The sequence below is a fragment of the Amblyomma mixtum genome, chromosome 8, assembly GCF_055824585.1.
Source record: "Amblyomma mixtum isolate Tamu chromosome 8, ASM5582458v1, whole genome shotgun sequence".
Lineage (NCBI taxonomy): Eukaryota > Metazoa > Arthropoda > Arachnida > Ixodida > Ixodidae > Amblyomma > Amblyomma mixtum.
In genome coordinates this window covers 37,702,295-37,715,024 of record NC_143019.1, presented here as the reverse complement: position 1 = coordinate 37,715,024, position 12,730 = coordinate 37,702,295, and the positions used below count along the sequence as shown (strand labels likewise).

At 45.2% G+C, this 12,730-nt stretch overlaps 1 protein-coding gene across 2 annotated transcripts in view; it reads right to left on the bottom strand.

Moving 5' to 3' along the window:
* Positions 1-316: 316 nt before the first annotated feature.
* LOC149332123 (uncharacterized) overlaps positions 317-12,730 on the bottom strand; it is a 373,230-nt gene continuing 360,816 nt past the window's right edge. For both annotated transcript variants that reach the window (XM_089557078.1, XM_089557079.1), the window contains exons 10-13: positions 12,410-12,573; positions 7,120-7,329; positions 3,986-4,928; positions 317-1,699 (exon numbers count right to left, since the gene is read on the bottom strand). In XM_089557078.1, the coding sequence (XP_089413204.1) occupies positions 1,656-1,699; positions 3,986-4,928; positions 7,120-7,329; positions 12,410-12,573 (1,361 nt within the window). In that variant the 3' untranslated portion in view covers positions 317-1,655. The remainder of the gene's footprint in view (positions 1,700-3,985; positions 4,929-7,119; positions 7,330-12,409; positions 12,574-12,730) is intronic.

The window sequence follows — 12,730 nt, the reverse complement described above, 5'->3', positions numbered from 1 at the left end:
ACAAACCCACCGCAGAGCGATGTTATGCAATGTGCCATGATCCTATTGGAAGGACCTATTGGATCATCCTATTGGAAGCTGGCCAAAAGAGCTAGGCCCTGGAAGCAACGCTACCACGGGTAGCTGAACAATCAACTTTACCCACCCCTGTTCATGCATGAGAACCAACGACGTGTAGTCACCCAATGTTAACACATCCGCAGTCTTCCGTCAACGAGCAACCGGAACACTTTGCAAAACTGCCTTCTTTGATGACAATTCGTATGGCGATGGCTTTGTGACAACAACAAAAATGAAGCAAAACAGAAAACAGACACAGGCTGCGACTGCAGTGATGACACGACAAAAATCACACACTGTGACCAAGATAAAAACACAGCACCTCTACGGCACTCCCTGCAATAAAGACAGGTGGGATTACCTCCCGACGCAGTCAATGTCCCCAGAGGTAAATCAAATTAAAACATAAAAAATCAAAAAAGAGGCAGAAATAAATGAAAATGGACTTTTCAAATGGCAATGAAATGTTATGATACCCACATGCTTATGTGTAACAGGATGATGGCACACAGGATGACAGCTTTAACGATGTCGCAACAGAAAAGCAAGCGCTATGTGCACAGAAATGTTTGCCCGAAATGTTTATGCCTGTGACATCGGTCTGTTTAGCTCAGTGAGGCTGAAGTGCCCAAACTTTGCCCACTAACTTCACAGTGAGCTTTACGAGAGGTTGTTATGATAAAATATCTTCGCTAAAGATAAAGGTGATGTAAAACAGATGCCTTTTGTGGCATTGAGGAAAAAAGCAAAAAGAGCCAAGAATGCAGTCATGATATTTTGTGCTCATCTTTCGTCATTCCATGCTGCCATGTGATGCAAGTACATCGCCAGGTAGTTTGCCGTTGCACTTCAGTAGAGCAATCAAAGAAGCTGGATGAGAGAAATGGCATGTACTGCCTAGCTTTGTATAAGGTGTGCTGACCTGAGGCAGGTGTTCACTATGTTTTATCTTAACCACAATGAACAAGTTTGAAGCCACAAGCTTTCTTGCAATGCATACTCACGTACAGCAGCATGTCTGTATGAGTGATTGATAACAAATGTATCGTCTCACAAGGTCGTCATTCAAGCCACTCCTCCAAGCATTCCAGCTGCCAACATGTCTAATATGAAAACATGAACACCTCGCTTGAACTTACCTAAACAATGCTTTGTAATTTTCTCACCACTGAACCTACACTGTGGCACATATTCAGAGTAAAGACCTTACCAGCACCCCTGTGCAGCCAACACAACAGGTGTTGTGACCAGCGGACACAAAAACTTGTGCTTTTTCCTTGTGACAGCAGAAGACACCAAGAAGCGCACGCACAAACACAGAAAACGCACGTTGTCAAACAGCACAGAATGTGTGTGTCGGCACCCCACATGAAGCCAATAAAAAAAAGAAATTAAAAAGGGGGAAGAAAAGCTGCCCCAGAAAAGGCAATAACTTATAAACAATTAAAATCGTCTGCTTCAAATGCTTTAGGAACATTAGTTCAATATGGCGCATGCACAGTTGTCTCTTGCAAGCAAGTCCAGCTTCCGTTAGAAAAGGCCAGCTCAGCCCTGGTTCACTGCTCTCGACTTCTTCTTCCTCGAGAGGAAGGCATTCATTCTGGCGGGTACTTAAAGTCCACAGAGGGCTCTGGGAAGGCTGCAAAAGGACAAGGACAGACAATGAGACGACACAAAGCGGCAACAGACACGCGTTGGCCAATGTTAATTCAAAGCGCAGAACAAACGAACAGACAAGTGGCAAGATGAAACATATACGATGAAACGTGACGTGCTGCAAGAATCGGAAAAAGTGTTCCATGGCTCCTTTGACACTGTTTTTCAAAACTATCTATTCTAAATGATCAGAAATCTGGCTGTCGTGATCAGGGTTCCATCTCGCAGCCCTCGGCTCCTGAGCCCAATGCCAAGCAAAGGTTGTGGGATAGAATCCCGATCACGGCGGTATGATTTTGACGAAGGCAAAATATAAAACACACCTCTGTGCTGCACAATGTCAGTGCATGTTAAAAAAAATTGAGGCAGTGGAAATCATTCCGGAGCCTTCCACTACATTGTCTATCTTAAATCATGTGCAGCTTCAGGACCTTGAACACCTCGCATGATACCATACCAAATACAAACATGACAAAGCATTCCAAACAAAACTACCTTAAGTTTCTGTCACCTGCAGTCCCAAACACTGTGAAGCTATAGACAGACTCTTCTGGTCCAGTTTTTTTAATACTTTTCAGTGCTGTTGTGATTTATTGGCTCTTCCTGTTCACAGATGATGCCAAAAGTTGCAATGCAAGAGGCTGGCTCAAGGGTCACAGGGTGATGGTGTGCTATACACTGTGATTCTACACATGGACTGCGAGTTTCAGTGCCTTGAAGAGCTTTGCAGATATTTGAGAGTTAATTCATCATAAGTGTGGAGCGTAAACTGTGCAGACAATCCTTACTTGAGCTAGCTCAAACTCACTGTAGCTTTCTCCTTGACTGATAAACTGTCCAAAAAGAGGCTTTAACGAAGCCACAGATGAAACAGCGTAGGTGCAAATTTTCTTGAACCCGAAACTGCGTAAGGTTTATTTAATAAACCAGGAGTACGAAGAATAGATGCTTGTAAGTAAACAGCATAAGTTCGCATAAAACCACTAAGTGTGGCACGAATGACCAGTCCTAGAATAGTATAGCTTGACACCTCCATGTTCTGCATAGATGTGTATGGCATTGTGGTCTATAGAACCTGCAAGTCTGTGCAGACAAACTTTTCCATGCGAGAAACTTACACACTGCAAAAGCCAGAAAAATATCTGATCCTTTATCTACCAGTCAAGGTATTGTAGCCTACAACTAGCTCCAAATAGGCATTGCAAATCCGCTAACACAAGTGTATTTGCAATTGGAGGTTGTTTGCAAGTAGCCTTAACCCAGTTAGAACTGAATGCTTAAAGTTTGTTAAAACAGATCCTTAACTTTAGTTGAGATCAGCACAAGAAAACAGGCTTGTGGTTAAAGACACACCATGATACCAAGCACTGTATTTGTAGCGTAATAAAAACACACCTTTGAAAAGATGCCGCAAATTATGATATGTTACAATTACAAAAAGCATCATTCTTCATAATCACTATAAACACAGGCCTCGTGCTACAGAGCTAGAGGCTCTGATGTCAAAGACATTGAGTGATTGTATATTTATGTACAGTGAACAACAAAAACTTTAAAACTCGGATATGGTGTAGCAACAGAATATGAACACAAAAAAAGAATAAGGCACAACATTCCATAGCTGTACACTGCACACTGATTCATGTGCTTAAAATCGAACAGTCTCTTGTTTGCCTCACTTCTGAACTGAATTTCATTTGTCTTCCTGCACCCAGTGAAAACAAAATCACCATTTGAGAATTACTGAGAATTTTGCTCACAACTTTTGCTCTTTATTTACCTTGTCTACGCATTCAGTCACTTTGACAAAACATATGAGAATCAACAATAACACTGATCCCTTCGTGCAGGTATGGCTACCAAGTTAACGGAGTTAAGCAGCATTAATTCCATTACAACAAGCATGAGTAAACCAAAGAATTGTCCGAAAATGTTAACTTTGTTCCACGTGGGTGCCAGAAATGTCAGCTCGAAGTAACTGCAAGTGAAACATACTGGCGTAGTTTTATGATAACTATCGTCATTAAGTTTCGAGGAAACTTGTACAGCATGCATTGCAACAGCAATAAGATTAGGTACAACACTGCCGACCTGCATTCATGCAGCACAGTAAACTTTATAGCTACATCATGACATTGCAACTCTGCCGCAGCTGGGTGCTGCCCTCTCTCTACCGACATAACACAGTTTTCGATTCGAGGCCACAACCTCTGCCTGAGCTGGCGTCAGAGAAAGGACTCGAGCAGCGTCATGAGGTAGCGACACTCACCCCAGCCTTCCAAAAGCCGGGTTGGCGACAGGGGGACTGTGCTCCGCAAGTCCAGACTCTCGAGTCGCTTGCAAAGCTTGAGCGCCGACAGCTTCTTGCGCGCGGTGGAACTGTTAGACACAGGCATGGCGGGTGTGCTCATCCGCCGGTCGCCGCGCCCATTGATGAGCCGGCGTCCTCCTTCTCCCGTTGTTCCCTCGGGCAACTGGAAGCTGATCTTACGCTTACGCTCCCCGCCGCCACCAGGGGGCGCCGCCATCCCGTTCTTCGGCGCCACCGATGACGATACGGAGGGGTACATGAACCAGGTGGGACTTGTCCTTCCAGGCATCGGCAGGGGTGGTGCAGAGAGCGAGTCCTTGGCCTCCTCATCTTCCTGCTCTTCTACTGGTTCTTCCTGGCCTCTGTCTTCTGCTTCTTCGAAGTCGCCCATGTCCCCACTCCCTCGGCGGTCCGGGCCAGACGTCAAGATGGCTACAGGCTTTGAGACTGCGTGTCCTACAAAGTCCTCCTCATCATCATCCTCATCTTCGTCGTCTTCGTCTTCCACTTTGTCCCCCTCGTCTTGGTCAAGGCCATTGGTTCCTCCACCATCACCACCGTGCTTGCGTGATTCCTCCTCTGTAGTCGCTGTGTTCAGCGTTGTTGACTGCTCGTCCTTCTTTTCGGCGGCTGCACCCTCGCTAATGGTTGCCGCTGGTTCGAACCCGTTCACGGGCGTCACTGTGAACCGGGATGGCACGGAAGCGGGGGCACTGTGGGAGCGCTCGAGGTTTGCGGTGGAAGGGTTTGGGTTCTCCGGAACAGGCCCGTTCTCGGCATCAGTCTCGAGGCAGACGCGGGATACGCGGAACCGGCTGCTACCTCCAGGGCTGGAGGGTGGTACAGCGCTGCCACCCGTGACGGCGTTGACGGAGAGGCTCGTGCTGAACGGTGGTCGTGCCTGGGTTTTGAAACAGTGTGTTTCAGCCAACACAAAAGCTAAAAGAAAGCACTATGCCTTGAGACATGTACCCATGAGAGTGGAGTCAAAGCTTCACTGGTAAAAAATCGGACAGCACTCAGTTAACCACACGATAAACTAATGCTTAAAAGAAATTCACTTTTTGGTGTTACAGACAGGTGCTTGATTACGAAATGATATAGGCAACAGTCTGGCAACTGAGCCTCAGATATCTGAACCTTCCAGGGTGTTTCATGCCAGGCAAGGAAATGATGGAGTATATTCTAATGTAGCCAGAAATCTTCTAGACCCAATCAGACGATGAGTCTGCAAAGGTCACAGAAGCCTTGAAGTTTCAAAACCCTATTTTCAATGCATGGAGAAAAGTAGGAGGATGTTAGACGATTTGCAGAAGAGGAAATGGCAGCAGATTAGACGAAAAGACAAAAAAAAACTAGCATAATGACCACAAGGTGACATCAAGACCTGTACTTACTGGCAAGGAGTGATTGAGTGTCTACAGTTCGTTACCGAAGAAAAAGTTCTACTTACAATATAGTGAACAACTTTTATTACTAGAGTCTGATTTTTTTTACTTTAGTCTCTGTTTAAAACTTTGAACAATTCACAAACACTAAATTTGGTGACATGGCTGGAAAGAATTCTTTCAGGTGGCTGCAGCTTTTGCAGAAGCCTGTCAGCAACAGCAAAATTGAGTCTTGGTTTGAATCAGTTGCACGTGACTCTTGCAGTCAACTGAGCTTAATATCAGAGCGACATGAAAATGGACAGGATGCAGCTGATGTCTTAGTAGACTTGCAAGCCAGTGCAACGCATTCTATTTGCACGCAACAAATCCTATTGAAATCTGAGGCCCATAAAAATTTAATTAAAACAGGCTACACTTTTTGCCAGAGACTGCATGCATGCACGTGTCAGTAAATCCTTAGCATAAATCCTTAGCTAGAATGAAAAGCTGGCTTCTCCTATCAGCTTTTAAGTCAGGTGGTGAAAGCCACTTTCGCTACCTTGTAAATCTTGGGAAAAAAAAAATCGCACTATATTCATGCCTGGTTACAAAATAGCGCAAAGTACATGCATTATGAATCATTATTTGATGTCTCTTACAGAATTTCACGGAATATTTGCTATCCATTGGTGGAATTTTAAATTTTCTGCTGTAGAAATTTAACAATCGTAAAGAGATTTTTGACTATAAGAATTACCGTATTTTCCGGTGTATAAGACCCACCCTTGTATAGGACGCACCCCCCCATATATGCAGGCCATCACTGAAAAATTTGCTATATAAGTCACACCCATGTATAAGACGCACCCGTGTATAAGACGCACCCCAGTTAGGCTAGTGAAGCTTAATTAAACATGCTTGCGTGACCATTGCGAAATGCACCGCACCTGGGAGAGTGATCGAAAAAGGCAACACTGGCGCCATATCCGCCCACGTTCTAGCAAAAAAAGAAAGAAAAATGAATGAACTCTCTTTATGTCCATAACATTTTTTTTTTTTTTACTTAAAACCTTCGAAGACTTCATCTTCGGAGGCACTATCAGAAAGTTCGCCCATTTCTGGAGGCAACGCAGATGAAACATTCTCTTCGCACTACGTACGTACCACATACACGGAGCAAACAAAGTTGCAAAGGGTGACTAAAAAAGAACGCCAGCTTGTCTTGACAATGGCGAGAAGCGCGATTGTCGCCACCGTTTGGCATTTCACATTACTTTTGCTTGGGGCCTCTGAAACGGCCATGTGTTTGTGATCCCGAAAGTCGTCATCCCCGTTTTATGATAAAGTTCACCTAAAAATGTTGCACACGGCGGTCCCAGTATTCAAGTATTAACCGTATTACAACTGCGTTATTGGTAGTGATATTTTTTCGGTGAAAAAAGCTTGAACATGAGCCTGAGTAATTTATGAACATGCAAAAAAAAAAGGAAAATTCGCATATAAGACGCACCCTTGTATAGGACGCACCAGCAAGATTTATGAAAAAAAGGCGCGTCTTATACACCGGAAAATACGGTACACGTGAAAATACGAATATTTTTTTTGCGAAAACGTGAGGTCTGCATAATCAAGAATCTACTAAAAACGAATTAGAAATGTATTACCATAAGTGACCAAATAAATAAATAAATAAATAAATAAATAAACCATGAACCAACCCACCTGGGTTGTGGAGGCAGTGGTTGCTGTGATGACGCTGCCATTTGCGAGGTGTCCTGCGGAGGTGTCCTGCAGGGAAGGCGCACTGGGACCAGAGATGCCGTTGCAGACGCTGGACACCGAGGCCAGCCGGAGGAGCCTCTTGTTGCGGCGGCACTGCTCGCCAATCTCCAGGAGGAGCCTCCGCTGGTCCTGGACGTTGTCCTGAGTGTCCTGCACGCGCACGTGTGTTTTACCCGCACTGTCAATTAACAAACTATTACAACATATTCTGTTAGGAGAAGGTAAGTGACGCCAACCAAGTAAAATACAGGAAAAACACGACATTTCGGGACCGGCTCGGCCCCTTCTTCACGGTGTGACTACGGGCAAGCGCAGCTTGGCTTTTTAAGCCCCTGCGTGGAGGACCTGCGGGTCAATGGCCGCAGCCCATGGACGTAGGATGAGGGGAGAGTCCCCAGGGAACGATTATCATTCTCTCGTGTTTGCTGAATGTGCCACGACTCGAGTAGAAGCCTCCTGCGTGGGTTAGCTTCCATTTCCAATACAATAGTGCTGTCAAAGTCAATTGGGTGGTCACACCCTTCACAGTGTTCGGCCACGGCGCTGCGTTGACGCAGCGCAGGAGGCTTCTACTCGAGTCGTGGCACATTCAGCAAACCCGAGAGAATGTTAATCGGTCCCTGGGGACTCTCCCCTCATCCTACGTCCATGGGCTGCGGCCATTGACCCGCAGGTCCTCCACGCAGGGGCTTAAAAAGCCAAGCTGCGCTCGCCCGTAGTCACACCGTGAAGAAGGGGCCGAGCCGGTCCCGAAATGTCGTGTTTTTCCTGTATTTTACTTGGTTGGCGTCACTTACCTTCTCCTAACATTAAATTTCCCAGCCAAACAGACTTCTGTCGAATGTTATCTTTTTGACAATATATTCTGCATGCTTGTTAAAAACAACTCCGATTCCCTCACTAAGATAGCGCGACTGAAAATTCCCAGCAGCTGAAACGAGGCTCAGAACGATGCAGGAACAATCACGGTACACAGGTGCTCAAGTAGACAGACACATCTCCTGCATCTGTCTGAAGATCTGTCACCGTGCCTATTATTTATCAATATTGCGAGCCTTTTTCACAAGCTCAAACAGGAGAGGGCACACAAGAAAGAATACACAACATGGACGACAACAAAAACGTGTCAATGTACCGATAAGCCAAGGTGGTTTGTAAGCCAAAGAAAAGAATATTCATGTTCATGATGTCATGGTTCTTATCAGTAAATCCAGGCACAACTCTGGAACGTCACTCAGGTGAAGACTGCAAATACACTTCCAACCGTGACACAAACGCCTCAGCAGATTGGCCTTCGACAATGTCACTTGGTAAACCATACCACAGTTCAATAGAAAACGGAAAACGAGAGTACTTGCGAGTGTTACATCGCGACAGAAATGGTCAAACACATTAACTGATTCGTTCTACTGGAGTGGCAGGTGAGTGGTTTTAAGTAGTCATTTTTGTTAATATTGATTTGGCCATGATAAAGCAGGAAAAGAAACTGTTTTGTACACACATTTTTCAATGTCGCTGTGGAGGAACTAGGTAAGTTTTTAATTTTCACTGGTGCTGACAAGGATATACAACCTAGAAAAGACAAAGCTGAAGTCAAGATTAAAAAGGAAAGGCTGAAATGGTCTGGCCCTGTAATGAGAAGAGGCTAGAACTATACCAGCAAAAAGAACAAGGACAAAGAAAAAAAAGGTCAACCTTGAAAAAGAGAAATTTGCAGAAATGAGAGAATTCTCAAAGCCGAAAAGAAATGGAAGAGATGAGTACATGAAAAGAAAGACATTCGGAACCGGTGACCCCACATAAAAATTAAACACAGATAAAACATAACTCATAACTGGTGCATGTCTCACACATAGTACATTCAGCCTCACAAATAAACCTGAATGCTATTAAAAGACAGTTCTACAGGTATCCTTCATCACATGCTTCCATGTCCAACACAACAGTTTAGACCTGTTCACAAAATTTCTTTTTTCCACTGTTGCTAAAAGTCCAAATTCTGATGTCACCTAGTACTTCCTAACAATGCAGGTCCTCTGTGAATGAAGCAGTCAGAGCAGCAGTAGTAGCAGTAGTAGCAATAGGGTTACTTCAGTTGGTCAATCAATATCAAGCACCAAGAAGGGATTAGGCCAGGATTACCACAGCCAGCTGATACATATTGTGGCTGATCTGAGGCGAGACACGCACTCCATGAAAGAGGGGTGAGGAGGGGAGATAAGGAGACTGAATGATAGGGCATTCTAGAAGGCAATGTGATAAACTGGCATATGGTTCAGGGCAGTTATTTCATGCAGGGGATAATGTATGTTTTAGAAAGATAGCCCATGCCGATGTGAGCAGGACGTTGAGCTGAATTTTATGCAGTCTAATGGACGTCCACCACGTTGTCATAATGGGAGATGTCTTTCTTTAATTTCGATGACCTCCATGCTGGACGGTGGCGTTATGGCCAGGGGATTGAGTGGGCCGGTATAATGTATCGCAGGCGAGCTGGTTTACCAGCTTGTTGCGTGCAATCCCGGCATGGCTAGGAGCCCCGACAGAAGTATGGGGGAATAGAACCGAGTGCACCAGCTAATTTTTCGTGGAGCATTGATGAAATGCATGGCCATGCTGAAGGCCTTGAATAGCTGTCTGAGAGTTCAAGAAGATGGTGCGTGTGGTGCTTGTAGGTTGTGTTGATGCACACTCCTAAGTACTAAGCACTACTGGTAAAATCTCAAGGGTAGGAGTTAAGGGTATTGAAGAGTATGGCCTAAGGGTGATGGCCTGGAGTTGGGACAGGTACGGGAGAGCAATGGAGAAAGCTGGCACGCTCATTTCAAAGCGAGCAGCATATGTGCAAAAGGTCACGTGGTGCTTGAGTGGGGCATGATGCACAGGCTGAATGTCGGCCCAGATTAAGATGGCTGTTGACATTATTTGCTACAGCTGTGAAATGTAGGTTGGAAAAAGGAAGGGATGGATCCTACAACAGAGAGGGGGGGGGGGGGGGGATTAGAACTTCTTGTTTGGAGAGTTGATGCATTGCCATTGTAAAGAACGAGTCGCGCACACATAAAAGACGAACGTAGGAAAAATGATGGAGACGGTTTTCCTAGTTCTTCTTTTATGTGGGCTCAACTTGTTCCTAACAATAGAGGGGGGATCAAGCGGAGAAACACCCACTGGCTTGAGGAGTCAGCGACCGTGCGGAAACACTGAGAGGTGAGAAATCTGTGGTCCCTATGCTTTTGAAGTAGTTCTGAGAGTGTGAGAAAAACTCCATTCTGTATGGGCATGCATTCGAGACGCATGCACTAGCAGGTGAAGTGGAACCTTCTGCTATAAGATGTTTGATACTGATTCGATATGAGCAGCCTACTTCCAGGAAGGCTTGACAAACGGGATCATATAAAGAATTTCACTTGAAACTAGGAAGGGTGCAAGCTGTTCCACCTCATCTAATCCTCGCAGAGCCCCACATGTTGTTTTATCGTGCATCTGACCATGTCGTTGAGGCGATGACACATTTCAATGGTTGTTGTGATAGTCGACTGAGAGAAGAGGTCTGTTCAAATTGGCTGCACTCACTGCATCTCTTTCAAACCTGTCTCAGCGTCTCAGGGTACATACCTGTACATAAAAATGCGAACCTATGTAACCGAGGAAGTGTCCTGTCTATTGCTCGTACAGAACAAAAGCACGGCTTTTGAAGCACAGCGAATTCGCTAAGTCGGGCCCATGCATTGTGACGTGCCGCATAGGACTGACAATTTTCAATCAATCACCAAAAAAGCAAGAAATTTCACACACAAAAAAAAATACACTAATTTTCACACCAATATCTGATGCCCATGACAAATGTTACCAGATGCAAAAGCATTTCCGGATTGTTTCTCACTGCCGTGCTGCTCATGTAGCAAGGAAAACATGCTTTACTGGGTTGTGAACAAAGTTATCGTGAGAGTTATTTGAAAGGCATGACATACTAAAATGTGCACGTAATATACAGTGACGTGCTTTTTTGAGGTACACTTTTTTGCATTAATCTCGTCCTCACACGCCAGTCACGCTTCCTCGTGGAAGGCAAGTTGGAGATTTTCTTGAGGAATGCCTCGTCAGAGGAAACACCGAGGGGTGGTCTTGAAACCCAGTTGACGCTTGAATGGAGGAGCAACTGTTTTTCTACTGAACGGTGTGGAGGTAGCGAGCCAAGTCAAGGCACATTTGTGAATTCACGCTTTGTTGCTTTTTTTTCCCTCATGGCACATTACCAACTGAACAAAGTTACGTGATAAACTAGTTGCACTTATGTTGCAGTCATGGCTTCTCTTATACCTTCTCTTTCACTGCCATTTGAGCCCAATCTGAATAGCATATATCTGTCGCACACAGCCAACCAACCAGCACCTCCATAATTCTCATGCGCTCACAAAGTTGTTCCAAGTTCAATTTCAAGTTCACTGGTCCAATATATACCTTGCTGTACTCCGCTAACAGCGACACATTACCCAAGCAGCACAGGTTATTGGTCCAATACTGGGAATGTATGAAGCAGCACCTGTGATTGGTCCAATATTGGGAATGTATTGGGAAGCAGCATAGGTGATTGGTCCAATATTGGGAATGTATGAAGCAGCACGGGTGACTGGTCCAATATTGGGAATGTATAGGGAAGCAGCACAGGTGATTGGTCCAATATTGGGAATGTACTGGGAAGCAGCACAGGTGAATGGTCCAATATTGGGAATGTATTGGGAAGCAACACAGGTGAATGGTCCAATATTGGGAATGTATTGGGAAGCAGCACAGGTGATTGGTCCAATATTGGGAATGTATTGGGAAGCAGCACCTGTGATTGGTCCAATATTGGGAATGTATTGGGAAGCAGCACGGGTGATTGGTTCAATATTGGGAATGTATTGGGAAGCAGCACAGGTGATTGGTCCAATATTGGGAATGTATTGGGAAGCAGCACAGGTGATTGGTCCAATATTGGGAATGTATTGGGAAGCAGCACAGGTGATTGGTCCAATATTGGGAAGCAGCATGGGTGATTGGTCCAATATTAGGAATGTATAGGGGAGCAGCACAGGTAACCGGCCTTATATTGGGAATGCATTGGTAAAGGCCTGCCCTACAAAGGACCGGAGTAAAACCATCTACTTGCAATATTGGGCCGACTGCTTGTGCTTCTTGGGATATATATACCACCAATTGCACCTTTTCCCGCAGCCACACGCACCTTTTCGGCACTAACTTGGTCCAGGTCTAGCCGCGTGACGCTCTTGCTGAGCTTCAGCGACTGGGCCAGCGCCATGAGGCCACCCACGCCAATCTTGTTCTCCCGCAGGTCCAGCCTCACAATGATCTGGCTGTCGGCAATGAACTCGGCCAAGGCTATGGCACCTGCAATGCAATCAACCACCAGCGAGCACAGTGAGCGCACAGCTACGTCGACAGATAACCGCGCTGCACTGACAAAGAAACAACTTTCACTCAAAACAGACCTGGCAAGTAAAGTAGAAAACGAAAAACAAAAAATGTAATTTGCCCAGACACATCG